We start from the raw sequence: 27,956 nt of genomic DNA, 5'->3' as shown, positions 1-27,956 counted from the left end.
CCCATTGTGCTTTTTGACCTTTTGTTTTCCCTTGATCCCCATTATTACTTGCACCTGTGCCTCGTTTCCCCTGATTGTATTTAAACCCTTAGTTTTCCTCAGTTCTTTGCTCTGTGTTTGTATGTTAGCACCCAGCCCTAGTATTCTGTGAACTCTTGTTGATCCCGGTAGACTCTCTTGTGGAATTCTGTTTTTTGTTCTTGTTTATTTATTTTTGAGTATCTTTTGAGGCTTTTTATGCTATACCTACCACCTTGTGGATTTACCTTTTTGTCTTGGAGGATTACCTTTGTTCTTGTGGAATTCCTTTTGAGGTTGTGGAATTACATGTTTTCCTGAAGGACTTCACTTTTTACTTCATTAAATACACCATCTGCCTCATCTTCTGGGTTCTGCTGACTATTCGTGGCTCAGTTGGTTAAGTGACTGTTTCTCACTCTGGGTTCGTAACCGGGTCCTGACAAAAACACAGAGCCAAAAATGAACCCAGAGGCAGCCAGTTCCCAGGACCTTGTTGCCATGCTGTCCCACCACCAGGAGACTGTCCAACGCCACGAAGCCGCCCTGGTTCAGCAAGAGGCCTTAATGGCTAGACATTCTCATCTTCTGTCGAAGATGCTGACTTTCCATAAAGCAGATATCTGATCGACTTACCCCGGCAACAGTTCCTGTCCCAGTACCTCAGATTCACGTACCCATGGCAGTTAACCCCTTGGCTGAACCTCGTCTTCCACCTCCCCAACGGTTCTCAGGTGATCCAAGTGCTTGTAAAGGGTTTCTCACCCAATGTTCTCTCTCCTTCGAGCTGCAACCCTCGTCGTTCCCCACCGACCGGTCTAAGATCGCATATATCATCACCCTGCTGTCGGAAAAAGCCCTGGGCTACTGCTGTGTGGGATGCCCATAGTTCCTGCTGTGCCAGCTACTCTGCCTTTGCTGAGGAATTCAAACGAGTGTTTCAAGGCCCAAGCAGTGGTCCTGACTCAGCCAAACAGCTCCTGACTCTCCACCAAGGTCGGCGCAGCGTGACGGACTATGCCATCCAGTTCCGCACGGTGGCAGCAGCGAGTGGCTGGAACAACGAGGCGCTCACGGTGTGCTTTCTGAAAGGCCTTTCCGACACTATCCAAGATGAACTGGCCACTCGGGAACCACCGGACAATCTCGAGTCCCTGATCAAGTTGGCCTCACGCATTGACCAGCGTCTGAGAGAGAGAGAACTCAACCGTAGACCTCTAGCCCCTATCAGTCCCAGCTCCGAGTCCCCACCTTTATACTCGCTGGCTCCACCGGAACCCATGCAGATTGGACGCATCTCCCAGGCTGAGAGAGACCGCCGGATGAGGGAGCGACGCTGTCTATATTGCGGCAAACCGGGCCATTTCCGTTCCATGTGTCCCGGGCTCCAGGGAAACGCTCTGTCCCGTACAGACCGGGGGGAACTGTAACGGGAAACATTACCTCCTCCCATCCGTCCAACTCCCGTCTGCTCATTCCAGTCACCCTTTCCTGGGACAACCACAAGCTTCACCTTCAAGCCTTGGTAGACTCTGGAGCCGCAGGTAACTTCATGGATGGTGTCTGGGCGAAGGAGAATGGTGTTCCCTCTGAACCTCTAAGTGACCCCATGAGGGTTACTACATTGGATGGAAGCCCTTTGGGATCTGGACTTGTCACTCATGTCACTACCTCCTTGCGACTTTCAGTTTCACAACACCAGGAATTGATGAACTTTCATTTGATCTCCTGTTCCGAGTTCCCTCTCGTCCTTGGATACCCCTGGCTTCACAGCCATAACCCTCACATCGACTGGTCTGTGGGCAGCTACTTGTATTTTGGTCCTACAAGCTACTTGTATTTTCCCGAATTCCCCGAGTTCTACTCCCGAGTCTTTAGAATCCATCGACCTGACCCGAGTTCCCGAGTGTTACCATGACCTCAAACTGGTATTTAGCAAACAGAGGGCCACCATGCTACCACCCCATAGACCTTATGATTGCCCCATCGAACTGTTTCCGGGCACTTGTCCCCCCAGGGGTCGGATCTTTTCCCTATCTCCACCCGAACGAGCTGCTATGGATACCTACATCAAGGACGCTCTGGAAGCAGGCCTCATGCGTCCATCCACCTCCCCGGCGGGAGCAGGGTTTTTCTTTGTGGCCAAGAAAGACTGTGGATTACGTCCTTGCATCAACTACCGGGGACTCAATGCCGTAACTGTTACCCGCTACCGCTTATGGCCACAGCCTTCGAGCTGCTCCAGGAAGCAGTTGTTTTCACTAAGCTTGACCTGCGGAACGCATACCATCTTGTGCGGATCAGACCTGGTGACGAGTGGAAGACCGCTTTCAACACGCCTACTGGTCACTATGAATACTTGGTGATGCCCTTCGGCCTGACCAACGCCCCAGCGGTGTTCCAATCGCTCATAAACGATGTGCTTAGGGATATGCTTAACATATTTGTGTTCGTTTACTTGGATGACATCCTCATCTTTTTGAGCTCTCTTCAAGAACACACAAAGCATGTCAGACAAGTACTCAAACACCTCCAAGACAGCCATCTGTACGTTAAGCCGGAAAAATGTGAATTCCATTCATCCCAAGTACAATTCCTGGGATTTGTAGTGGAACCCGGTCGAGTCCAAATGGACCCCAGGAAGGTAGGGGCGGTAGCGGATTGACCCACCCCCAAATCCGTTAAGGAAGTTCAGCGTTTCCTGGGCTTCACAAACTTTTACCTCAAGTTCATCAAGAACTTCAGCTTGGTGGCAGCCCCTCTCTCAGCTTTAACCAAGGGTGGCAATGCAAGGTTTTTGTGGGGAAGAGAAGCTGAGACGGCCTTCCAAGGACTCAAGCAGCGCGTCCTCTCTGCTCCCATCCTGATACTACCGACTACGGATGAACCGTTTGTGGTGGAGGTAGACGCCTCAGAGGTTGGTGTTGGAGCTGTCCTGTCTCAGAGGGGTGAAGACAAGAAGCTTCATCAGTGCGCTTTCTTCTCACACCGGCTTACCCCGGCTGAGAGGAACTACGATGTGGGGGATCGTGAACTCCTAGCGGTTAAGATGGCATTGAAGGAATGGAGACATTGGCTCGAGGGGGCTTCTCACCCGTTTCAAGTGCTTACGGACCACAAAAATCTGGAGTATATCCAGCAGGCGAAGCGGTTGAACTCTAGACAAGCTAGATGGTCTCTTTTCGTCAATCGATTCCAGTTTATCCTCACCTATCGGCCCGGGTCGAAGAATCTCAAACCGGATGCCCTGTCCCGAGTCTACGCTCCTGCCATTCGAGATGACACGGACATGCCTGTCCTTCCTGCTGCTAAGATCGTGGCTCCGATCTCGTGGCAAGTTGAGGATACCGTGAGACGAGCTCAAGCTATTGAACCGGACCCGAAAGGAGGTCCTGCCAATCGGTTGTTTGTCCCCAAGGCAGTGAGGACTCAGGTCCTTCTGTGGGGCACTCCTCTCGCCTCACCTGTCACCCGGGCGTAGGTCGCACCTTGGAGTTCATCCAGCGTAAGTTCTGGTGGCCTACCATAAGAGAAGACGTTGCCACTTTCGTCAATGCCTGCCCCGTGTGCTGCCAGGGCAAATCTTCTCACCTCCGCCCTCAAGGACTCCTTCACCCTTTACCTGTTCCCCACAGACCCTGGTCCCATATCTCGTTGGACTTTATTACTGGCCTTCCTCCATCCCATGGCAATACTACTATCCTAGTCATAATCGACAGGTTTTCAAAGGCGGCCAGGTTCGTCCCTCTGACTAAGTTACCTTCTGCCAAGGAAACGGCTGAGTTGATAATTAATCATGTGTTCCGAGTCTTCGGCATTCCTCAAGATATGGTTTCTGACAGAGGTCCCCAGTTCGCCTCAAGGTTTTGGAAGGCCTTCTGCCAACTCATGGGGGCTTCTGCCAGTCTATCTTCAGGGTACCATCCGGAGTCCAACGGCCAAACAGAGAGGATGAATCAAGAGCTGGAAACCACCCTCCGATGTATGACTCGTAACAACCCGTCCACATGGTCGTCCTTCATTGTTTGGGCCGAATACGCGCACAACACCTTGTGCTCCTCCTCCACTGGTATGTCCCCACACGAGTGTCAGTTTGGCTATGCCCCTCCATTGTTCCCGGACCAGGAGGCAGAAGTCAGAGTGCCTTCAGCCTTGAAGTTCGTCAGACGCTGTCGGCTTATTTGGATGAAGACCCGTCTTAATCTTATGCGTTCCTCACAGAGGTACCAACAACAAGCCAACAGACGTTGCCGTCCCGGGCCTACCCTGTGCCCCGGCCAGAGAGTCTGGCTCTCCACAAGAGACTTACCACTACGGGTGGAGTCTCGCAAGCTGTCCCAAAAATACATCGGTCCCTTTAAGGTTGCCAGGAGAGTTAACCCAGTTTCTTATCGCCTACACTTACCCAGATCCCTTAAGATTAATCCCACGTTTACATTTCCTTATTAAAACCTGTTTTTTCTCCCCTTGTCCCGGCAGACAGACCTCCGCCTCGTGTCATTGGAGGCCAGCCGGCTTATACCGTCCATCGGATACTGGATTCCCGCCGGGTGCAGCGGTCCTGGCAGTATCTGGTGGACTGGGAAGGCTACGGTCCCGAGGAGCGCTCCTGGGTTCCTGCCAAAGACATACTGGACCCTGACCTCATTCGTCAGTTCAGGGCCCTCCACCCCGAGAGAGCTGGTAGGAACGTTAGGAGCCGTTCCTAGGGGGGGATTCTGTCAGGATTTGGCCAGGGTTGTTCCGGTTTTTGGTCACTAGATGCCCCCATTGTGCTTTTTGACCTTTTGTTTTCCCTTGATCCCCATTATTATTTGCACCTGTGCCTCGTTTCCCCTGATTGTATTTAAACCCTTAGTTTGCCTCAGTTCTTTGCTCTGTGTTTGTATGTTAGCACCCAGCCCTAGTATTCTGTGAACTCTTGTTGATCCCGGTAGACTCTCTTGTGGAATTCTGTTTTTTGTTCTTGTTTATTTATTTTTGAGTATCTTTTGAGGCTTTTTATGCTATACCTACCACCTTGTGGATTTACCTTTTTGTCTTGGAGGATTACCTTTGTTCTTGTGGAATTCCTTTTTGAGGTTGTGGAATTACATGTTTTCCTGAAGGACTTCACTTTTTACTTCATTAAATACACTGTCTCAAGTACTGCTGTGTCTGCCTCATCTTCTGGGTTCTGCCGACTATACGTGGCTCAGTTGGTTAAGTAACTGTTTCTCACTCCGGAGACCCGGGTTCGTAACCGGGTCCTGACAGTTATGGGTATGCTTGTAATCATTAAGGACGTAATAAACGGAATGGAGCTAAGCATAATCCTAGAGGATAACCTGGTTCAATCTGCTTTCCACCAGACACTGGGAGATGAATTCACCTTTCAGCAGGACAACAACCTAAAACGTAAGGCCAAATATACACTGGAGTTGCCTACCAAGATTAAATGAAATGGGTGGCCTAGTTACAGTTTGTACTTAAATCTTAAATCAGTTTGTACTTAAAAATCTATGGCAAGGCTTGAAAATGGCTGTCTAGCAATGATCAACAACCAACTTGACAGAGCTAGAATAATTTTTTAAATAATAATGTGCAAATGTTGTACAATCCAGGTGTGTAAAAGCTCTTAGAGACACAGCTGTAATCGCTGCCAAAGGTGATTCTAACATGTATTGACTCAGGGTTGTGAATACTTATGTAAAAATTCTAAAACTATGTTTTCACTTTGTCCGTATGGGGTATTGTGTGTAGATGGGTGAGAATATATATATTTTTTTTATCCATTTTGAATTCAGTCTAAGACAACAAAATGTGGAATAAGTTGATGGGCATGAATACTTTCTGGAAGCACTGTAAATCAGCTTCTTCCTTAGTCTCTAAAATATCATTCCTTTTGATTTCCGGAGAGCTTGGAACCCTTCAAAGGAATTCATAGGAACATAGTCAACCAAAACAAACACAGACAACTTGAGAGGAGCTGAAGTAACTCCACTTCACATTAAAGCACTAAAAATGACTTGTTCTAAAACATCACAGCTCTCTGAGGACGCTTAGCATCTATTAGGATAGTGCTAAAATATGCATCAGGGATCCCTGGAGAGTCTTGATTCCTCCAAATGGAAGGAAGCCATTGAACACCTCACATTCCTAACCAAGATTATGCATCCCAAATGGCACCCTATTCCCTATATATTGCACTGCGTCCCAAATGGCACCCTATTCCCTATATATTGCACAACTTTTGACTAGGGTCGATTGCACCACGTTTGACGTGGTGCAACCACAATCTAGTGACAGTAAAGGTCTTTGTGGGTTGACGCTGCTGCTACTCTCTGGGCCAGGTTATGTTGACTTGGAGAGACAACAAAACAAGCAGGTGCGTCACCTTTCTTTCTGCGTCTGACATAAGGGGATCTTTTACAATCTATTATTAACGGATCTCAGTTCTTTGGGGGGATTATTTCACATCCCAGACGAACAATCAAGTCGTGTCGCTTTCCTCATTAGAGGAAGATGGAAGTATACATTTTCCTCTGTGAGAGGGGGTGTAATACACTAACCTTTTAAAGGTCTTTATGATAACTGAATCCTAATACAGATTTAGTGAACAGCACACTTCAAACAAAGTGGGTTTGAAATTAAGCTTGGTATTTCCAGCTCATGTTGTGGTGATATAGTTAATGTAATGCCATTTAGGAAGCTATATGCTATCAGTAGTCTCTAAAATACTTGCCAGTAGATGTAATTAGGATGTTAAGGTACCATAACATATATCAGCTCATGACGAATTGGCTAATACTGTCATGATATATAACGTTTTCTGTGTAATTGTTAAGATTGGTCATCACTGTACAGACCGGCATAGTTCACTGCTCTTACAGTGTGTGTGTGTGTGTGTGTGGTGTGTGTGTGTGTGTGTGTGTGTGTGTGTGTGTGTGTGTGTGTGTGTGTGTGTGTGTGTGTGTGTGTGTGTGTGTGTGTGTGTGTGTGTGTGTGTGTGTTTGTGTTTGTGTTTGTGCAGATGCACAGCCCTGACCGGAGTACACAGATTCCCAGGCCATGAGGTGCCCACAGCACAGAGAGGATGAGAATATTTATAGCCAGGAGGAGAGAAATAATTCAGTGTGATCAGAGCGCAGGTCATTCATGTCTTCTTTTGACAGAGGAGACAGGAAGAAGTGAAAGGATGTATATCCCCTCTCCTCTCGTTCCCTCTCTACCACTACTCTCCATTCACGACAGGGATGATATCTGTTTGTATCCCCTCGGTCTCCTTTCTCTACCACTACTCTCCATTCAGGACAGGTCATTCAAGTGTACTTTTCACAGAGGAGACGGGTGAAAGACGACTATCCCCTTTCCTCTCTCTCTCTACCACTCTCTCTCAGTCTTTATTCATGACAGTGGGGATAGGTCCTCTCTCTTTCTCTCTTTCTCTTCACCACTACTCTTCATTCATGACAGAGGGGATATGATATGTGTTAGATTCTTTATGGCTCAATCCCCAGTCCCTTCTGTGAGCTGTTAAAGAGAGACACTTTGGAGATATTGATGTCTTCTTCCTCTGAATAGTGCCGCACAGCCAATGCCTGGCAAACAATCATGATATGATTTCTTAATCTAAACCTATGGCAATGAATGAAACTTGACATGGCTGTATATCCTTCAGCTTGCTAGGTTCACATATAAACTGGGTGTTTGCGTAACATGGGGACTGACTGACTGACTATCAGGAAGTCTTTCAAATTAATTTCAATGAAGGTATTTATTTAACATATCTCCCATATCTCCAGAGAACTTATGCACAATGCCATTCCACAGGGAAATGTCAAATGAAAAATCAGGAAAATGTGAATAAATAAAGCAGCCTACAAGTAGTTTTATCCTATAGAAGCCGTTACACAATGCATTGTTTGGTATGCATGCAAAACATATAATTTCCTCTTTTGTTGAAATTATTTCGAAATCCAAAACGATACAAAATAAAAGCTCATTCTTTTCTCATTCAGATAGCCTGGTTTTCACATACAGTAGTTACCGAAAAATATACACGGACCATTTCAGCATACATAGGTGATGGCCTATAACATTGTATATAACATAGTAATAACGTGGTAATAAGGTGTTATTTCCCAACTCACCTCGGTTGCAATCACCATCAGGCTTGGACGCTGAGAAGAGCTCGCGCGTGTCTGTAGAGTCAATTTCCTCCCGCTCGAGGTTGTTGATTTAGCATCACGACTGAAAACTCAGATTTCGCATATGTTTGCAAATACCATTTTCACCAAATGTACCTCATTGCTTCTCGCCATACCTTCCAGTAACTCAGTCACCTTTTTGGTTGTGTCTGCTGAATTCAATTATTAGTGCTAGTGAGGGCTGCAGAGTAGCTCGAGGGTGAGAGAAGTAGACTACAAGGGCATTTTGCCAAATGTGTGAGTGGCGCGCAGCGCTCGCCGCCCGCATCTCCTTGCTGCTATTTTTTGCTCTCTACGTCCCTGGCAGTCCCGTGGGAAAGCTATGCCGCTGATACTGCCGGCACCGCCAAGCAACCGCTACAATAATAGCCCGCACACGCGGCGAATCCACATGATTCGATTTTTTTTCCATCTGATATCTACCTGCTGTCTTAATGTAGCAGGCGGTCCATGACGAATGCATCAAGTGTACATTTTATAGGCGCATAATCCTTTCAAATAGGCTATATATATTTTTGAGTCTATCATATAAAATGTATTGTGGAAAGTACAGTAAGATAAGAAACTAGAACATTTCATTGTTGATCTTTCACCTTCACTTTTCTTTGGAATGGCCAAAAAAATAAAACTGTCTTGTGCGAATGAGTGCTGTGTCCCTTGCTTGAGATAAAGGTTTTTTTAAAACCTGTCTGTCATCCCTTTTATTTACAAGATGAAGAGGGAGATGAACACCTTGCTTAAATAAAATAGCATTTTGTGTCGAAACAGACCATGCGGACAACACCTAGTAAATGTCATAGAGCTACTGTGCGTGAAGAGGGTACAACAAAACCTATTCCCCCTCAGGAGACTGAAAAGATTTGGCATGGGTCCTCAGATCCTCAAAAGGTTCTACAGCTGCACCATCGAGAGCATCCTGGTTGGTTGCATCACTGCCTGGTATGGCAACTGCTCGGCCTCCAACCACAAGGCACTACAGAGGGTAATGCGAACAACCCAGTACATCACTGGGGCCAAGCTTAACACCATCAAGGACCTCTATACCAGGCGGTGTCAAAGGAAGGCCCAAAGAATTGTCAAAGACTCCAGCCACCCTAGTCATAGGCTGTTCTCTCTGCTACCGCATAGCAAGCAGTACCAGAGCGCCAAGTCTAGGTCCAAGCTGAATAGCTTTAATTGATTTCTGGTTACTTTATTTCTTATTCTTATCCCGTTTTTTAAAACTGCTTTGTTGGTTAGGGGCTCATAAGTAAGCATTTCACTGTAAGGTCTTACACCTGTTGTAGTCGGCGCATGTGACTAATAATATTTGATTTTATTTTATTAGTGACAAACACACCGTTACAGAGATTGACACAGACAACATACCGTATTTGATCACCCTCTGCTGGTTTAGTTGGGTACATTTTGAGCCAACAGTACACAAGCCTACACTCACTGACAGTTTGTAGATAGCCTTTGTCCGTGGAGGTAGAGGTCTGCGCGGGACTGCATTTGATACCGCACCCGCTGGCTTTCTGTCCGACTCCCACCCGCTACAGCAAGAACTGGTCCAGTCCCGAACCCAATCACAGTCCAGCAATGTTATTTTAGGCGTATGTGACGCAGCTCACTTGCCAGCCATGGTCCCAGCAATTTTGCGCCCAATAGGCAATATCAAAATGCAAAACATAACCTAATAAATGTGTTAAATTACCAGAGTGGCCCATTATATTAGGCTATCGGTATTACTAGTCTTAGTTTAAAGAGAGAAGAGTTAGAGACACTTGCACTTTCTCGATTTTCGGGAACAGGGAACAGAGACACATGGTGATCAATATGTATTTGTAGGCCACGTAGTAAACTAGCCAAACCATATTTAGGGAGTAAATTTCCTTGGACAGATAAACTGCCCGTTTCTCTTTGCCCATGCAAAGGCTATAGCCTACGCTCTTTAATTGTGAACACAATCGGCACTTTTGTATGTAGGTTAAGAAGCCTCTATTAGGGTAAGTAATTACAAAGGAAAATAAATGGCTACAGTTGACAGATTCTTTGTTATTTAATCTAATGTATTTTTTATGAAAGGGGCTTTTTGCCCAGCTACCCGGGTAAGAGTTCAATAGTTTATTATTTGGCCTTACTGCTAGTGGCCAATACAAAAGCATTGAAAAACAATTTACTACATGGAAAAACAGATACTCCCTCAAAAAATCAAAAGGAAGTTTGTTCTGAAGTGTCTGTCCTAGATCTGATGGATACTATATAAGAAAGATGAGGAAACATTATATATATATTTTTACATATATTTAATCGCTTGGTTTTTGCACTTAACAGTCTCCATATATACACTACCAGTCAAAAGTTTAGACACACCTACTCATTGAAGGGTTTTCTTTAGTTTATTTTTTTCTATGGAATAATTGTGGACATTAAAACTATGAAATAACATATATGGAATCATGTAGTAACCAAAATAAATGTTAAACCAATCTAAATATAGATATAGACAGCTTTGCACACTCTTGGAATTCTCTCAACCAGCTTCACCTAGAATGCTTTTCTTGAAGGAGTTCCCACATATGCTGAGCACCTGTTGGCTGTTTTTCCTTCACTGTGGTCCAACTCATCCCAAACCATCTCAATTGGGTTGAGGTCAGGTGATTGTGGAGTCCAGGTCATCTGATGCAGCACTCCATCACTTGGTCAAATAGCCCTTACTATAAGGGCACAAGGTGAGACCCATACGCAGACACAGGAGGTAGATGGTTTGAGTCTTTGATATTTATTATAATCCAAATGTAACGGCGTTCGTCTGTTGAAAGAAGAGAGTCGGACCGAAATGAAGCGTGTTGGTTACTCATGACTTTAATAAATGAAAAACGGGTACATGAAATAACTGAAACTAAATACAAAAACAACAGAACGGAACGTGAAACTAATTACAGTCTATCTGAGAACGGAACGTGAAACTAATTACAGTCTATCTGAGAACGGAACGTGAAACTAATTACAGTCTATCTGGTGACTACAACACAGAGACAGGTACGATCACCCACGAAATACAAAGCGAAACTAAGGCTGCCTAAATACGGTTCCCAATCCAAGACAACGAGAATCACCTGACTGATTAGGAATCGCCTCAGGCAGCCAAACCTATACCACACCCCTAATCAGCCGCGATCCCAAATAATACAAACCCCAATACGAAAACAACATATAAACCCATGTCACACCCTGGTCTACCCAAACAGATAACAAAAACACAAAATACAATGACCAAGGCGTGACAGAATCCCCCCCCCCCAAGGTGCGGACTCCCGGACGCACCTCAAAAGCATAGGGAGGGTCCGGGTGGGCGTCTGACCATGGTGGCGGTTCTGTGTCGGGGACGTGGACCCCACTCCATTAATGTCCTTGTTCCTCCCCTTCGCATCCTGGGATAATCCACCCTCTCCGCCGACCATGGCCTAATAGTCCTCACCCAGATCCCCACATAACTGAGGAGCAGCTCGTGACTGAGGGGCAGCTCGGGACAGAGGGGCAGCTCGGGACAGAGGGGCAGCTCGGGACAGAGGGGCAGCTCGGGACAGAAGCAGCCCAGTACTGAGGGGAAGCCCAGTACTGAAGGAAGCCCAGTACTGAGAGGAAGCCCAGTACTGAGAGGAAGCCCAGTACTGAGAGGAAGCCCAGTACTGAGAGGAAACCCAGTACTGAGAGGAAACCCAGTACTGAGATGAAGCTCAGACAGGTAGTAGGCTCCGGTAAATCCTGGCTGGCTGGCGGAACTGGAAGATTCAGGTTGACAAGCAGATCTGGAAGAGACTGGTTGTCTGGCAGATCTGGAAGAGACTGGTTGTCTGGCAGATCTGGAAGAGACTGGTTGTCTGGCAGATCTGGAAGAGACTGGTTGTCTGGCAGATCTGGAAGAGACTGGTTGTCTGGCAGATCTGGAAGAGACTGGTTGTCTGGCAGATCTGGAAGAGACTGGTTGTCTGGCAGATCTGGAAGCGCTGGGCTGACTGGCGGCACTGGCGTCGCTGGGCAGACTGGGAGCACTGGCGGCGCTGGGCAGACTGGGAGCACTGGCGGCACTGGGCAGACTGGGAGCACTGGCGGCGCTGGGCAGACTGGGAGCACTGGCGGCGCTGGGCAGACTGGGAGCACTGGCGGAGCTGGGCAGACTGGGAGCACTGGCGGCACTGGGCAGACGGGAGACTCTGGCAGCGCAGGAGAGGAGAAAGGCTCTGGCTGCGCTAAACAGGCGGGAGACTCCGACAGCGCAGGAGAGGAGAAAAGCGCTGGCTGCGCTGAACAGGCGAGGCGCACTGGAGGCCTGGTGCGTGGTGCTGGAACTGGTGGTACTGGATCGAGGACACGCACAGGAAGCCTGGTGCGGGGAGCTGCTACCGGAGGACTGGTGTGTGGAGGTGGCTCTGGATAGACCGGACCGTGCAGGCGCACTGGAGCTCTTGAGCACCGAGCCTGCCCAAGCTTACCTGGCTCGATGCCCATTCTAGCCCGGCCAATAGGAAGGGCTGGTATGTGCCGCACCTGGCTATGCACCCGCACTGGAAACGCCGTGCGCTCCATAGCATAACACGGTGCCTGCCCGGTCTCTCTAGCCCAACGGTGAGCACAGGGAGTTTGCGCAGGTCTCCTACCTGGCATAACCATACTCCCTTCTAGCCCCCTCCCAATAATTTTTTGGGGCTGCTTTTCAGGCTTCCAACCGCGTCGCCGTGCTGCTTCCTCATACCAGCGCCTCTCCGCTTTATCCGCATCTATTTCTTCCTTGGGACGGCGATATTCTCCAGGCTGAGCCCAGGGTCCTTTTCCGTCTAATATCATCTCCCAAGACCAGAAGTCCTTATATTGCTGCTCCTCACAATTAACAGGGAGAGTAGGCTCAGGTCTGACTCCTGACTCAACCACTCTCTCTCTGCGCTCTCCCCCAATAATTATTTGGGGGTTACTTTCGGTTTTCGCTCTGCGTCGCTGTGTTCTCCTTTTTGACTCCATTCGCCTGTAGCCCGCTTCGCACTGCTGAAGCGAATCCCAGGCGGGCGCCTGCACTCTCACTGGGTCGGCCACCCACCTATCGATTTCTTCCCACTTCGTATACTCCATGCCTCTGCTGTCCATAACGTCCTCCTTTCGCTCCTGAAACTGTCGCTGTCGTAGCCAGTTTACACACTGCTCGGTCCGTGAGTGGTGGGTGATTCTGTAACGGAGTTCGTCTGTTGAAAGAAGAGAGTCAGACCGAAATGCAGCGTGTTGGTTACTCATGACTTTAATGAATGAAAAACGCGGTACATGAAATAACTGAAACTAAATACAAAAACAACAGAACGGAACGTGAAACTAATTACAGCCTATCTGGTGACTACAACGCAAAAAAAATAGATTACATTTACCTCAAAATCATTGTGATGGAGTGACTTCAAAAATGTTGATGAAACAGAGGACATTTGTAGTTGATCAAGACTAGTGGCAGCCAGAAAAAAAACTTTCAAAAAGTGACAGTGACAACTTGTGGTGTTTGTGAGAATTACAGGTGGGTGCCTTACCCCAGGGGGCGTCTCGCCCCATAGTACCCTATGGCTACTGAACTTGAAGTCAGCGAGAATGATGACAGCAGACACTTGCACTTTCGTTGAGCTACGTTTTGCATATAGGATCTAGTCTATCTTTTAGGAGGACAATTTTGGACCTTCCTAAGGGATCGAAATGAACACCCAGGTCTACTCGGTGTGCTCTGTCAGGTACTGAACAGATGAAGCTAAAGAGCAAATTGCAATGAACTTGTAAATAAATAATCATCCCATTCATTGGGAGCCTCGGACTGGACTTGTTCAGTTATTGCATCTGTACTTGTTACGTTTTCCTTGTGCTTGTGCACACTTGGGCACACTCAAACATAATTTACAAACAAAGCACTTGTGTTTAGTGAGTCTGCCAGATCAGAGGCAGTAGGGATGACCAGCGATGTTCTCTTGATAAGTGTGTGAATTCAATCATTTTCCTGTCAAAATGTAAAGAGTACGTTTGGGTGTCAGGGAAAGGAGTAAAAAGCACATGATTTTCTTTAGGAGTGTAGCGAAGTAAAAGTAAAAGCTTGCAAAATTTAAACAGTAAAGTACAGAAGAACTACTTAAGTAGGACTTAAAAATATTTTTGACTTAAGTACTTAACACCACTGGACTGAACTCCTACCTCTGCAACTGGATCCAGGACTTCCTGTCGGCCTGCCCCCAGGTGGAGAGGGTAGGCAACAACACATCAGCCATGCTGACCCTCAACACGGGGGCCCCTCAGGGGTGCGTGCTCAGTCCTCTACTGTATTCCCTGTTCACCCACGACTGTGTGGCCGTGCACGACTCTCAACACCATTATTACGCTTGCTGACAACACGACGGTTGTAGGCCTGATCACTGGCGACGATGAGACATTCTATAAAGAGGTCAGTGACCTGGCACTGTGGTGCCAGGACAACAACCTCTCCCTCAACATCAGCAAGACTAAAGAGCTGATCGTTGACTACAGGAAACAGAGGGCTGAGCACGCCACCATCCACATCACTAAGGAATTAACATCGTCCACACATACCAACACAGTCGTGAAGAGGGCCTGACAAATCCTCTTCCCCTTCAAGAGGCTGAAAATATTTGCCATGGGCCTTCAGATCCTCAAAAGGTTCTACAGCTGCACCATTGAGAGCATCTTGACTGACTCCATCCCCACTTGATATGGCAACTGATTGGCATCTGACCGCAAGGCGCTACAGAGGGTAGTGCGTACAACCCAGTACGTCACTGGGGCCGAGCTCCCTGCCATCCAGGACCTCTATACCAGGCGGTGTCAGAGGAAGGCCCTAAAACTCCAGACACCCTAGTCACAGACTGTTCGCTCTGCTACCGCATGGCAAGAGGTACTGATGCACCAAGTCTGGAACCAACAGGACCCTGGATATTTTCTAGCCATAAGACTACTAAATAGTTAACCAAATTGCAAACCAAACTCTTTTGACTCATCACATACGCTGCTGTTACACCTATATGTACGTAATTACCTCGTACCCCTGCACATCATCTCAGTACTGGAACCCTGTGCATATAGCCAAGTTATCGTTACTCATTGTGTATTTATTCCTCGTGTTATCATTTTTTCATTTTTTTTCTCTCTGCATTGTTGTAAAGTAAGCATTTCAGTGTTAGTCTACACCTGTTGTTTACAAAGCTTGTGACAAATACAATTGGATTTGATTTGATAGATAGTGTACAGCTCTGTGGTGGCACATATTGATTGAGTTGTTGGGTCATTTGGCTGTTTTTGCTTTTCATAGTCTACTCTGTTTGAGGAAATTACACAAAAGTTCTGTCTGTCTGAATTATATGCACTATGGTTTTATAGGCCACTTATTCCTCATTCTTATGTGATTTTAGGATGAGACAGATGCATTTTGTTTGACATGATGCTGTACTGCATTGCACAACACTAGAATTCCCCTATGTCACCCCCATACATTCTAGAACATGCAAGCATTTGTTTTTGTTTGTTAATTGAGAAAAAACAAGTGACTGACAATGACACTGTCAAACAGTTGAAGCACTTTTCACAGAAACATATTTCAAATGGATGAGGTAGGAAAACAAACGGTTCTATTTTGATTGGTGTTTTGAAAGCAATTGGTATGGTTTATATTGATATACTGTATTTAAGAAATAAATGGAGGGGGGAGGGGGTGCTGCAATAAAAAGCCTCTTACTAGCGTGTTATTGTAGTTAAATGCATTTCTCATTCCAAGTCAAATGCAAGTGATCAGATTATTTACCTTTAACGTCTATTGGTATTGGGCAGATTTTAATCATGCTTAATTGGCCTACACTTGTAGGACCAGGCACAAAAAAAACCTACCTAAAAAATCCATAATGGTTTATAAAGCCCTATGGATATCATAACCATACTGTATGTCTTATCACCATCTCTTAAACAGAAGCAGTCGCTGAGGTTAAGCCCGGGTTCAAACGGCACCCAGGTCAAAAAAGGCACTGCCACCCAGGCCAGGGGTGAGCAGTCGGGGCTGGGGGCCAGTGTTGGTGCCCAGTCAAGCCTGGCTCTGAATCCAAGCACCAGGAGACCAGAGGAGGCTGGAGACCAGGCTGCCACCCATCCCCAGAAAAAGGTAAGCTACACTACACTGCTATAGCTTGGTCTCAGATATTTCCCAGCTGTCTTGTGAACTCCTATCGCCATTGTCATGCCGAAGTTGGCAAGAGAGCACAAAGAGATCTGAGACTAGGCTAGCACTGCTATAAACCCAATCAAAATAAAGGCATTTCATGATGCAAACTACTGTACTAGCCTGGTTCCAACTTTGCAACTGATGGAAATTCTTAGTACATCTGTTCTAGAGGGATTGCAGTCAAACTTCTTTTGTCCTGACTGACAACCGGAATAGTAATCTGCTCTATTCCACCATCGTCTGTTCATATTCTGTCTGCTTTTCTGTTTGTACAGAAGTGTAAGAAGGAAAGATGCAAACCACGAAAGATGAAAAGAGGGGTATATTTAATGCCATTAAAGCAGTATAAAGCATATACCCCTGGATCCCAAAGGACATGCAGACCTCTTCTGCTATTCGAAGTGCGTAAAAGGCACAACACTAAGCCAACCAAGCCAACCCTCCCAACCAAGCCAACCCTCCCAACCAAGCCAACCATCCGGCCTCTGCTCATCCATGGCCTGAGTGTCAATGAGTACCGGGCCATCTACAATACAGTGGTGGAGCCATTCGCAAGCACTGCTAGTACATTGTCATCAGATAGTCACTCCCAAGGCATAAACTTAAAGGAGAGACTGTGGCTCACACTGGACAGACCAAAGCTTGAGGAGGTGGTCCACAAAGACGGTCGTGTGGAAATCCTAGAAACGTTTATCTCCGTTTTTTAGCCATAGACATCAAGTCTGAAACAGCAGAGAGCTCAGGTGGGGCCCATACCCAAAGTGACTGTGCGTCTGGCTGTCCTCCCATCCCTTATCCACAATATGTGTGTTAAACAAAAACTCTACTTTGAAATATTAAACTGAATTCCCTTCTGTTGTGTGGGCTTCGTAATCATTACAACTCAATCCGATCAGGTAGTAACACTGATGCCCTGGGAAGATTTGAAGAGCCAGCAACTTGTTCCCACAATAAGAAATTGATTTCCTCTGGGTTAATAATAATAATAATAATATATGCCATTTAGCAGACGCTTTTATCCAAAGCGACTTACAGTCATGTGTGCATACATTCTACGTATGGGTGGTCCCGGGGATCGAACCCACTACCCTGGCGTTACAAGCGCCATGCTCTACCAACTGAGCTACACAGGACCACAACTAATGATGATTCATACAGATAGGCCTATTGTGTGAGATAAAGTTATCTTGGCACAAAATTGTACATGTGGAGTTAACTCTACGGAGGTACTATACAGATAAAAAAACACTCTGCTACGGCAGTAGTTATAAGGCAGGCAAATTAGTTCTTTTGTTTCATGAGTTGAGAGTGAAATGGCAGACCCAAATATTTATCTTTCCTAGGATATTTGCATGGTTCAGTTTCACACTGAATGGAAAACGATAAGAATGAGAGCTCCTCGGTGCGTCACAAGAAAAGACTATACAAACATTTCCATGGTCTGTTACCTCTGTTGACTCTGTGGGGTGAGAGCCAATAGGAAGTGGAGAGAGAGAGCTTGTGAGAGGCAGCAAAACCAAAAGAAAAATAAGAAAAAAGAGAGGCAACAAAACCACAATATTTGTTTTCATCATCTCTTTTTAATTAATTGGATGACATCTCTAAATAGAACATTCCTTACCATGTCAAACTTCATATCATTAAACTGACAAATATATTAGCCTGCTCCCAGTTCTGTTTTAGCTATCATGTCAACTCCTCGTCATGTTGGCATGATGAGGAGGGGCATGATAGCACAAACACACTGCCCATGGGCACACCCCGTCATTTCAATGTGGATAAATCAGTCATATTTGGTTGGGACATGGATCAATGAAATTACAACCTATATTCACCCAATCAAAACATTTTGAAATGGGCTATCTCTATGCTTTCAACCATCTAAAAGCACAACCAAATTCCATTGGAAAAGCAACGTCTGGTTTTTGGTTTAGTTATCAACCAAATCTATCTATCTAGTCTATCACTGCGTTTTAAGCCATTTAAAATCACAGCAAAGTTTTATATGGAAATACCAAATGACCTGGATTGCAGAACCAAATGACCTCAATTGCCGAACCAAATGACCTGGATTGCAGAACCAAATGACCTGGATTGCAGTTGAGATTCCATTAAATGTACATGATGTACAAAGTACAATGATCAATGACGTTTGAGATTCTGAGCATATTATTACAGCAATTGTGAAGATCTCCACAGACCTGCGAAGATGTACTGTATGCAGCTTATATATATTTTTCTGATAGTGGATATAACATTGAAGATACAAATTCAACATATTTTATACAAGATTTTACTTTGTTGAAATGTGGATACCATGATGACATAACCATGTGGATAACATTTCACCCTCGAAACAACAGTTCACATTGATTACTTTTTTCAAATCCAATGTATTTTCCACGTGGACTCCACATCACAATATATTAACAAATGACGTTGAAAGAATGTTGATTCAACCCGTTTGTGCCTAGTTGGTGTTGCCCAGGCTAGAAAAATATAAATACGATTCAAACATATTTAACTTGATAACTGTCATAAATATACATTTCATACCGGATCACAGGGAGATCGAACTATTTCCTGTATATCTAAATACACCTGAAAGATAGCCTATTCTGCCTGTGCCTTGGAGTCTGCTAGCACTTTATTATCCCCCTTCCTGCAGCAGGGGAGCAGCTGTCTGAAGCGGGACATGTAGAACAAGGGTCCAATGTACAGGCCGAAGTTGGGGACGGCCAGGAGCAACTGGAGGATGCAGCAGTGTATGCGGTTAGCCACTTGGTCCTCCTTCTCTGGGTGCCACACGGACATGAAGGGCACCAGGGCCACTAGAGGAGTGTAGGCCACCGCCGAGGGCACCAGGATGAGCAAGATGTTCTTCAGAGATCTCCTCAAAAGGTTCATGCTGCCCCCCGACCTCTCCCCAGAGCCCTCCCCAGTCCCACTCTGGCACATCGACCACATGATGCCCACCAGACACAGCAGCATGATCAGAAACAGGACTGAAATGGTGACGGCAAAGTACAGAGCTATGGAGAACACCCCCTGGAAGTAGGCCAGCAGCATCACCACCAGGGTGAGGAGCCAGACCAGGGCGCACACCCCAACGTGGTACTTCCACTTCCCCAGTCGCATGTAGGCCACGGGCCGCGCTGCCACTAGATAGTGCTCCACACACATGCAGGCCAGCAGGAGAGGACAGCCGAAGATGTTGAAGGCCGAGAGGGCTCTGGCCGCTGAGAGCATCTGTTTGGACGTGTCGTGGTGCATGGCAGTGTAGATGTCCACGGGCAGGCAGAGGCAGTACAGGATGTCCAGGATGGACAAGTTGAGGACCAGGACCTCGGATGCTGATAGGGCCTTCTTGCTGCTCATCAACATCCACAGCAGGCCCAGGTTGGCTGGAAGACCCGTAAACAGAATGAAGATCTTGATGCTCAACCAGACAGTGGAATTGCCAAGTATGCGACACTGGTGCATCACCTCGTCCATGCTCATGCTGAGGAATGACCAGAAAAACTCGCCAAATGGTAACATCCCCCAACTATTGGTGCCATTGGTGTTTTGGCCCCAGCAAAAGGAAGAGTTGTTGCATGCTGTACCCCCACCGGAGGACCAAGTGCTATTGTTGACCATGGTGTTTCTTCTGAGGAGAATGATCAGAATACCCTGTAGGGGACAAAGCAAATCCCTATTTACATATGCTGAATATGTATCAGGCAAAGTATCACCAACCATTCGAAGTGAATATGCCTGTACAGTGGGTTATCATTGAACTCGCTTCAAAATCACTGAATCTGAAGATATGAATCTGTAAGGTCTACTCATCAATAATTTTGACAAAATAAATACAACCACATATCACAGACAAATATAGAGGATACAAATATTCCATTGCAGCTAAACAATAGATATACAGTATAGCGTATTTCAACAAACCCATTTTAATACACATCTAAAATCTACGAATAAAAAAATCTTAGAACAGTAATATTTTACACACACATGAAGGTACCGTAAGCAATAATTTATTCTAAAAAATGTGAAACATTTGTGGAAATAGCATTTTTGAACTAAACTCTTAACCATCTAATTTCAAGGGCAACCTTCAAGCCATTTACCAATATAATTCCAAGGTTCTTGTCTTCTTGATGTCAAAGTAGTAATCTCTTCTTTGCATCACAATTACAAAATAAAGTCATAGAAATTAGTACTTTATGTATCCCATTTGTTTGCACCAGCTAATCCATACAACTCCCTTCCCCCTTTGGGGATTAATAAAGTACTATCTTATCTTGTAATTGAAATGAACAGTATAAAATCAGTATAACTCAGTATAAACTCAGCGGTAGACAAATGAAAGCTGGAAGTGAACCAACCTGATCAGACAGACAGAGGAAGGTGTGGAGGACGATGATGACTCTGAGATGTAGCTACAGTGTTAGTCTGTTTCTACCCCTCCTTGCCCTATACATTTGTCAGAGGAAAGGGGGGGGGGGTAGAGAGATAAAGAGTGAGAGAGAGAGATGGATGGATAATGATAACAAGAGAGAGAGAGATTCATGAGTTTGCATGTACCTGTGTTGGTCCAGTGGGACTGGGAAGGTGCTATAGACCCAGGATGGGCCAGGGCAGCTATAGGGCTTTCCTTCCCGTCTGTTTTGTGTTCTGAGGCTGACTAAAACTACAACATGCAAATATTCCCGAAAAGCTATACAAACATGCTGTTTGTTGGTCATTTTATACCAAGAAGAGTATTTCTAAACAACTCTCATTGTTCTTCCTTCGCCTTACTTTATCTGCCTTGTGGCTTCTATCATAATATTCTGTTGTAACTGCAAGGGGACCAGCATAATACCACAGAATACAAAGGGATGCTGGATATTGTATTGATCAACATCCCTGTCAAGCCCTGGCCTTAGTTATCTTTGTTTTCTTTATTATTTCGGTTAGGACATTTGGGATTTATGTGTTTTGTCTTGTCTAGGGTTTTTTGTAGATTTATGGGGTTGTGTTCATTCTGGGTGTTTATGTAAGTCTATGGTTGCCTGGATTGGTTCTCAATCAGAGGCAGGCGTTTATCGTTGTCTCTGATTGGGAACCATATTTAGGCAGCCAAATTCTTTGGGTATTTTGTGGGTGATTGTTTCCTGCGTCAGTGTTTGTGCCACATGGGACTTTTTTGTTGTTGTCAGTTCACGTTGTTATTTTTGTATTTGTGGTCATGTTTCGGTTTTCTTATTAAAAACCATGGACACCTTCCTCCTCTTCAGAGGAAGAGGAGGAAACCTGCCGTGACAATCCCTTACGTTTGTCTATGGAAGTGTAGACCATAGACAAACACAAGAGATGGTTTGTTAACTGATGATGGCCCACCCATTATTACCCATCATACTGTTGGCCTGAACCTTGGTTCTGCTGTAGGCAAGTTGTTTTTCACCTTGTTGACATTCATTCACACTTACTAAATTCTGACATGCATGCAGTTTACATGTGAATAGCCCAACCCTACATTGTAACGGAAAACTGTAATTTCAACTGTAAGGTTTTGTATTATCGACAGTAAAATACTCTGGAACGTTTTACTGCAGCATACTGTCAATTATTGTGCATTGTGGGAAAATGTAATCATGTAGGTTTTCAAAGGTATCTGTAATATGATATTTGTTTTAATGCTGTCAACGTAACTGCACCCCACAGATCCGTACCGGATCTTTGGAGCACCAAAAGTGGTGGGTGCATAGTAAGGTTGTTTCTGGCTCATGAACATATTTTGAGGCGTGCCTTGCACCCGTGGGCGAGAATGGACTCTCCGAAGCCGTCTGAGACAGTGGTTGGTGAATGTTTGTAATTTGTTCAGTATGTTAGTGGTGGTTCTCCATGTTTCAGATCCGTACAGAAGAATGGATTTCACATTTGAGTTGAAGATTTTAAGTTTTGTCTTAAGTGAGATGTTCTTGATGTTATTTAGGGTGTTGAATGCTATTCTTGCTTTACCAAGTCTCACTTTGGCATCTTCCTCAATCCACAGTTGTCACACTATCTACTTAGGCCTTCAGAAAGTATTCATACCCCTTGACTTAAAAAAAAAAAAAATTGTGTAGAGTGCTTTGGTATTGTTATGATATTCCTATACCTGAAACTGGTATTCTTGCAGTGATTCAGTTTATGCTGGATCCTTGCTGTCATTAGGTGTGACAGGTAGCCTAGTGGTTAGAGCGTTGGACTTGTAACCCAAAGGTTGCAAGATCAAATCCCTGAGCTGACAAGGTAAAAAAAAAATATGTCGCTCTGCCCCTGAACAAGGCAGAAAGCCCACTGTTCCTAGGCTGTAATTGAAAATAATACATTTACATTTAAGTCATTTAGCAGACGCTCTTATCCAGAGCGACTTACAAATTGGTGCATTCACCTTAATAATTTGTTCTTAACTGACTTACCTAGTTAAGTAAAGTTTTTTTATTTTATTAGGTGGTGGTCTGATCCAGGGTCCTTGTCACTCTGGCAGTGAGCGTCTAAACTTTTGGTAAATGCAGATTTGTTGTGTGGTTGGGTGACACCCATGTTGCATTGTGCATGTATTTGTGTGAGAAAACCAATCCTCCTATGATCAAGTTGTAGTCTGTACAGACCACTGCAATCATGACGTCTTTGTTGTTGGTTGGTTGTAAAACTTGTCCACGGTGTCTTCATCCCTTGGTGGGGTATAGCATTGTACTAATTGAAGGTTTATTTCTTTATGTGGTACGGAACATTACTGTTATGATTCTAGAGTTGATGGATTCCCAGCTGATGAGGGCCCTCTGTCCTTCTTTGGATAACATGAAACCTACTCCCTCTGTATGTGATGATGTGTCTTCTGGGTGTCCGGAGTACAATATGGACTCTCCGCTGGCCAGTTTAGTTTCCCCTGCCTGGAGCCATCTTGTTGCACACAGCCCTGGATCACTGCTGTCTTTCCTCCATGCAAACATGGCTCTGACATTGAATGTCGGTAGATCGCCTAGGGGTAAGAAGATCTGAATGCATTAGTCTCCTTGCGCTTTTCCACGTGCATCGTCATTTTCTGTTACAATGATTTTTTTGTTGCTTTTTATCAATGTTTTTATGGGATGGGGATGCTGGCCTTCTGCCATTTCTAGTTTTTTTAGGGGGATTGATTTGTTAGTCCCCTCCCCTAGCCTTTTGTACTCCTGGTAATGGATTACAGTCTCATATCACGTGAGATCAGACAGGCCAATCCCTTGTAATTTACAGTAAAATACTGTGAAATACAAACCCCTCCCCTCAACGAATATCACTAATTCATCCATTAATTCATAACTTTTTCACAGAATAGTATAGTTCATTTTACAATATTGTACCTTGTGTCATTGCACAGTACTTGCTTTGAAACCATATTTCTATAACAATAGGTGTACTGTAATATGAAATAGATCATTTTACTTTCCACTGAGCTGCCTGTAAGTTACTGACAAATTCACAGCAAACCTTTGTACAGCGTAGGCTAACCTGTCAGTTTTGAAATGAAACAGTGGAGGGAATTGCCTCTATGATGTCAGTTTTGGCTATCATGGACTGAATTCTTATTTGGAACTTTGGAAACATTCTACTTGTCCTTTTGGGACACCTGACTGCTGACCAAGTCCCCATCCCCATACACTCTATTCATTTTGATTGGGTATTTACGTGCAAAGGGCGTAAAGGTCATAGGGCATGGTCTTCTGCCACACTTACTGTAAAATTGATTCTTCAATGCCCTGCACAGATAGGGGTTTGATGACATTAAGCTACACAACAATGCTTGATTCAAAGGATGGTTCTGCAGATTTGATGCAAGAGCATGTGGGGGTCTTGTTGCAGGCTGAACTATGAGCTTGATTAAAACACACTTTAGAATTGGTTCTTATCACATACAGTAATAGCAACCCCTTTTCCTCTCACCAGACAAAAATATCTGCCTGCAAGTCCCTCTTACACCGCTTTCTTTCAACGTCCCACACAAAACTCAACACAACACTCGAAAATGTAGGCCTGTTTCACTATGGCCATTTACTGGTGTACAACCTGCTGACAAACCAGACGAAGACAGCAGGGTGTCCCTCGCGCCTCCATTGGGCTGCTTTTATTTGGGAGAGGTACAAGGCTCAGCAGAAGACTATCCACCTGCAGGGATTGTCTCCGACTCCCTCTTACCGGAGTACGACCGTTTGTCTTCTCTGTACACTCATGATATCACACCCTGATGTGTTTCACCTGTCTTTGTGCTTGTCTCCACCCCTCTCCAGGTGTCGGCCATCTTCCCCATTATCCCCAGTGTAGTTATACCTGTGTTCTCTGTTTGTCTGTTGCCAGTTCGTGTTGCCAGTTGGTCTTGTCAAGCCTACAAGTGTGTTTTTCCGTGCTCCTGTTTTTCCTAGTCTGTTTTCTAGCTATCCCGGATCTGACCTGTTCTGCCTGCCCTGACACTGAGCCCGCCTGCCTGACCATTCAGCCTGCCCTGCCCTGACCTTGAGCCTGCCTGCCCCCTGTACCTTTCAGACTCTGACCTGATTAATGAACTTCTGCCTGTCCTCAACCTGCCTATTGCCTGCCCCTTGTATTTTAATAAATATCAGAGACTCCAACCATCTGCCTCCTGTGTCTGCATCTGGGTCTCACCCTGTGTCGTTATACATGATTTGAGAGGCAGTGATGAGTACTGTCTGTGCAGCGGTTCAGAGGATTTTTTTTTACACTTGTCCATCTGAATCTATGGACTCCTTTCCGTCCCCTTGGAGTCTGAGTTGGGCGTCAGCCATCATGTCCTTGATTCATGGGTCAGGGTCATCACCAAACCTATCGAGCTCCACACCTACCAGCAATCATAGTGATGGTAACGAGCAGATATCTGTGGAGTTCAAAGGGAAGCGCTACGTGTGGGTTCTGTCCCGGGTCAAACCTGGGAGGGATGAAGATGTGGAGGCCAGTTGGAGGGGGACCGACTTCCTGAAGCATAGGGAGCCTGTGTTCTCTCTGCGACTTGATTTCATGCAGCACCTGCCACCTGTACCCCGGTGGATGGAGGGCATATCAGAAGAGTACTGTTGATGATGATGGGCTTGACAAGAACTGGGCAGTAGATGTCCATTTTTTCTGATCTGCCTCCAATGTTGGGGAACATCTGACCTAAGGCCTACTGTCAAGTACACAACCTCCAATTAAATCTACAAATGGTTTGTTTTTTATCAAAGCATTTGATGCAAGTGTCAGCATATAAAATAATAGAGTATAACTTTATTATCCAGCATTAGGCCTAAGGCTGCAATCATTGAATGTCAAGTTGAATTGACAGCCTTTACCTGACTCTTTCCTGTAGGCTACTCTTTCCACTTTCTCAGAAAAAAACTAAAACCAAAGTTTTAAAATGGCAGTCACTATACCCTAGTTCAGTAAAAACTATCCCCAACATTTTAAAAGCGGCACTCGCCATACCCTAGCTCAAGACCAAAAATATAAAACTAGGATCCAATCATTTTTTCAACATTCGTTTTTTCACATAGTGAGTTTTACAAACACTCCAAAATAAGTATGTGTTTGGTGTAGGCTTACCTTGGCATGACGTTTTGATAACCACAGAATTCTCTCTCGGACAAGGTGAGTTGAATCAATATATTCGCCTCAATTTACTCCCAAAAAAATTGAAGTGCTAATTAGCAACAGAGAAGACCGTAGCAAGACTACAAATTCCTGCCGGAAGCTCCTGCACATCAATCCATGATGAATCCATGGGCTGTATTGAAATGAATTGAATAAAGTGTTGAACTTCTTTCAACCGCTTTCTCTGTCTTAGCTAGCCACCGACTACACTTTAGCTAGCTAGTTAGCAGAGCAGTAGATCAACAAAAAATAATTGTATTAAAAATCACTTTGTCTAGATAATTGTTTGTAGAGTGTGTCGACGTTGGTGTCTATTTCAGACCTTATGGCATTTTTCAAGGATGAGCATAAGAGCATTAAAAGGGGAGAAGACCACTATAAGTCTGGCCATGTGGAGAGGTGCAGCTATCGTGAAGGGCAACTTACCGGTTTGGTCAAGGTCATCATGAGGGATAAAGTTTATCCTGTGTCGGCGAGTGTAGCTAGCAAGTTAAGTTTCAGCATCTTAGCAATACAATGTGTTCTATACAGCTGTCAACATTCTACAAGAGACACGTAATCAATTGTGCAATCATTAACCAGATGACCCCAAATACCTGACTTAGATGAGCGATAACTCTGTTCTAGAATGTTGATATTGATGAGAATGAATCAAAAAAAATCCATTGACATTCAGGACTGACTTTGCTTAGACATCCAAATCAAATCAAATTGTATTTGTCACATACACATGGTTAGCAGATGTTAATGCGAGTGTAGCGAAATGCTTGTCCAGTCTGTATTTTCATGACCAGAGACAAATCTTCAAAGGCACAGTATATATTTATTCAGAGTGGTACATGCATTCACACAGTTGATTTATAGGATCCTTCCCACTGTATGATTGATATCTCAAGTAATAAAATCCCAAGTTATCAATTAAAAGTTTATGGATAAACTGCACTTGTCCTCATGTGAGAATTACAGTTTATTAAATATTAAACAGCTGTATGTCATCAATCAAATTAAACTTGATTTATATTGCACAATTCTTACAACAAATGCATTTCAAGGTGTTCAAAGTCATGCATTGAAAGGCATGTGGCACTTAACATCCTTCCTCTTAGCAGGTGACCAGGGGATTCTCTCTATCGCATGCAAATGCTTCTGTGGAGCTCATAAGTGCTATTTTTGCAGTTCACAATATCTGCTGTACGGATGTGGAATGCGAGTGGAGAAAGCCAGCCATGCCCAACCAGGTGCAGTCAGTGGAGGACCTATACCTGGCCGAAGACTACAACCCTCTGTCCCGAGAGCCCACAGAGAAGGATCTTCAGTGGCTAAGGAACCGTCTCCGGGGCAGGTTCAGAGGAATGGCATGGCTCCTTGAACCTGAGCGAGAACAAGCGCTACCCTCCCTGTCATCCGTCTGTGCTGGACATTATTAAAAAACAAGGGCACCTGGGGCATGCAGGCATCCTGGCTGGCACTGTCGGTGGAGCAGCAGGAAGCTACACGGCAGGCAACAGTTGGACAGCGCACCAACCCTAACTGGCACACCATGAGGAGAGGGAAGTTGACAGCCAGCTATTTTGGAGCAGTGGTTAGAGCCAAGCGCATTACTCCGTCGCTGCTAAAAAAGGGTCCTCAGATCACAATCGTTGGATGGTGTGTTTGTCTGTAAAGTGGGGCTGTAAAGTAAATCAACGATGCCTCGCAACACATCAAACCAATCAAATGTCTTGCTTGGACAGAGCTCCAAAAGGTACTCACCAGATTAGTGCTGTAGTCAACAGTGTAGTCAACAGTGCGTGAGGACAAAAAATCACAACAAAACAAGCACTGGTGACAAAACAATTTAGAAGCATTTCTGTTATTCTAGATGAGATAAAGCTCCAGCAAGA

The 27,956-nt window shown here is 45.1% G+C and overlaps 2 protein-coding genes and 1 long non-coding RNA gene across 4 annotated transcripts in view; 1 reads left to right on the top strand and 2 right to left on the bottom strand.

Moving 5' to 3' along the window:
- Positions 1-8,415, bottom strand: part of LOC124025019 — a 35,232-nt gene extending 26,817 nt beyond the window's left edge. Inside the window, exon 1 of the long non-coding RNA XR_006837131.1 lies at positions 8,151-8,415. This is a non-coding gene — a long non-coding RNA (uncharacterized LOC124025019). The remainder of the gene's footprint in view (positions 1-8,150) is intronic.
- Positions 8,416-15,767: 7,352 nt separating this feature from the next.
- LOC124025018 lies at positions 15,768-17,285 on the top strand. Its single transcript, XM_046338713.1, has 3 exons — positions 15,768-15,829; positions 16,183-16,371; positions 16,707-17,285. The coding sequence occupies exons 1-3, from the start codon at positions 15,821-15,823 to the stop codon at positions 17,136-17,138; spliced, it is 630 nt and encodes a 209-aa protein (XP_046194669.1). The 5' UTR covers positions 15,768-15,820; the 3' UTR covers positions 17,139-17,285.
- An 814-nt stretch (positions 17,286-18,099) lies between these two features.
- LOC124025020 (P2Y purinoceptor 8-like) lies at positions 18,100-26,433 on the bottom strand. Of its 2 annotated transcripts, XM_046338716.1 has the most exons (4): positions 26,026-26,433; positions 25,376-25,480; positions 20,814-20,901; positions 18,100-20,103 (listed from the first exon to the last, which is right to left on the bottom strand). In XM_046338716.1, the coding sequence occupies exon 4, from the start codon at positions 20,068-20,070 to the stop codon at positions 19,045-19,047; it is 1,026 nt and encodes a 341-aa protein (XP_046194672.1). In that variant the 5' UTR covers positions 20,071-20,103; positions 20,814-20,901; positions 25,376-25,480; positions 26,026-26,433; the 3' UTR covers positions 18,100-19,044. The 2 variants fall into 2 exon arrangements, with proteins under 2 accessions (XP_046194672.1, XP_046194670.1); XM_046338714.1 differs by lacking the exons at positions 25,376-25,480; positions 26,026-26,433 and adding an exon at positions 22,875-23,436.
- Between the last annotated feature and the right edge of the window lie 1,523 nt (positions 26,434-27,956).

Source organism: Oncorhynchus gorbuscha, unplaced genomic scaffold (assembly GCF_021184085.1).
Source record: "Oncorhynchus gorbuscha isolate QuinsamMale2020 ecotype Even-year unplaced genomic scaffold, OgorEven_v1.0 Un_scaffold_2127, whole genome shotgun sequence".
NCBI classification, from domain to species: Eukaryota; Metazoa; Chordata; class Actinopteri; order Salmoniformes; family Salmonidae; genus Oncorhynchus; species Oncorhynchus gorbuscha.
Note: the sequence above shows the minus strand (reverse complement) of the source record. Positions and strands in the feature narration are given on the sequence as shown.

Coding starts and splice junctions, on each gene's coding strand:
- LOC124025018 (XM_046338713.1), top strand. Junction 16,372..16,706: donor CCACCCATCCCCAGAAAAAG/GTAAGCTACACT, acceptor CTGTTTGTACAG/AAGTGTAAGAAGGAAAGATG.
- LOC124025020 (XM_046338716.1), bottom strand. CDS start 20,070: ATGGTCAACAATAGCACTTGGTCCTCCGGTGGGGGTACAGCATGCAAC.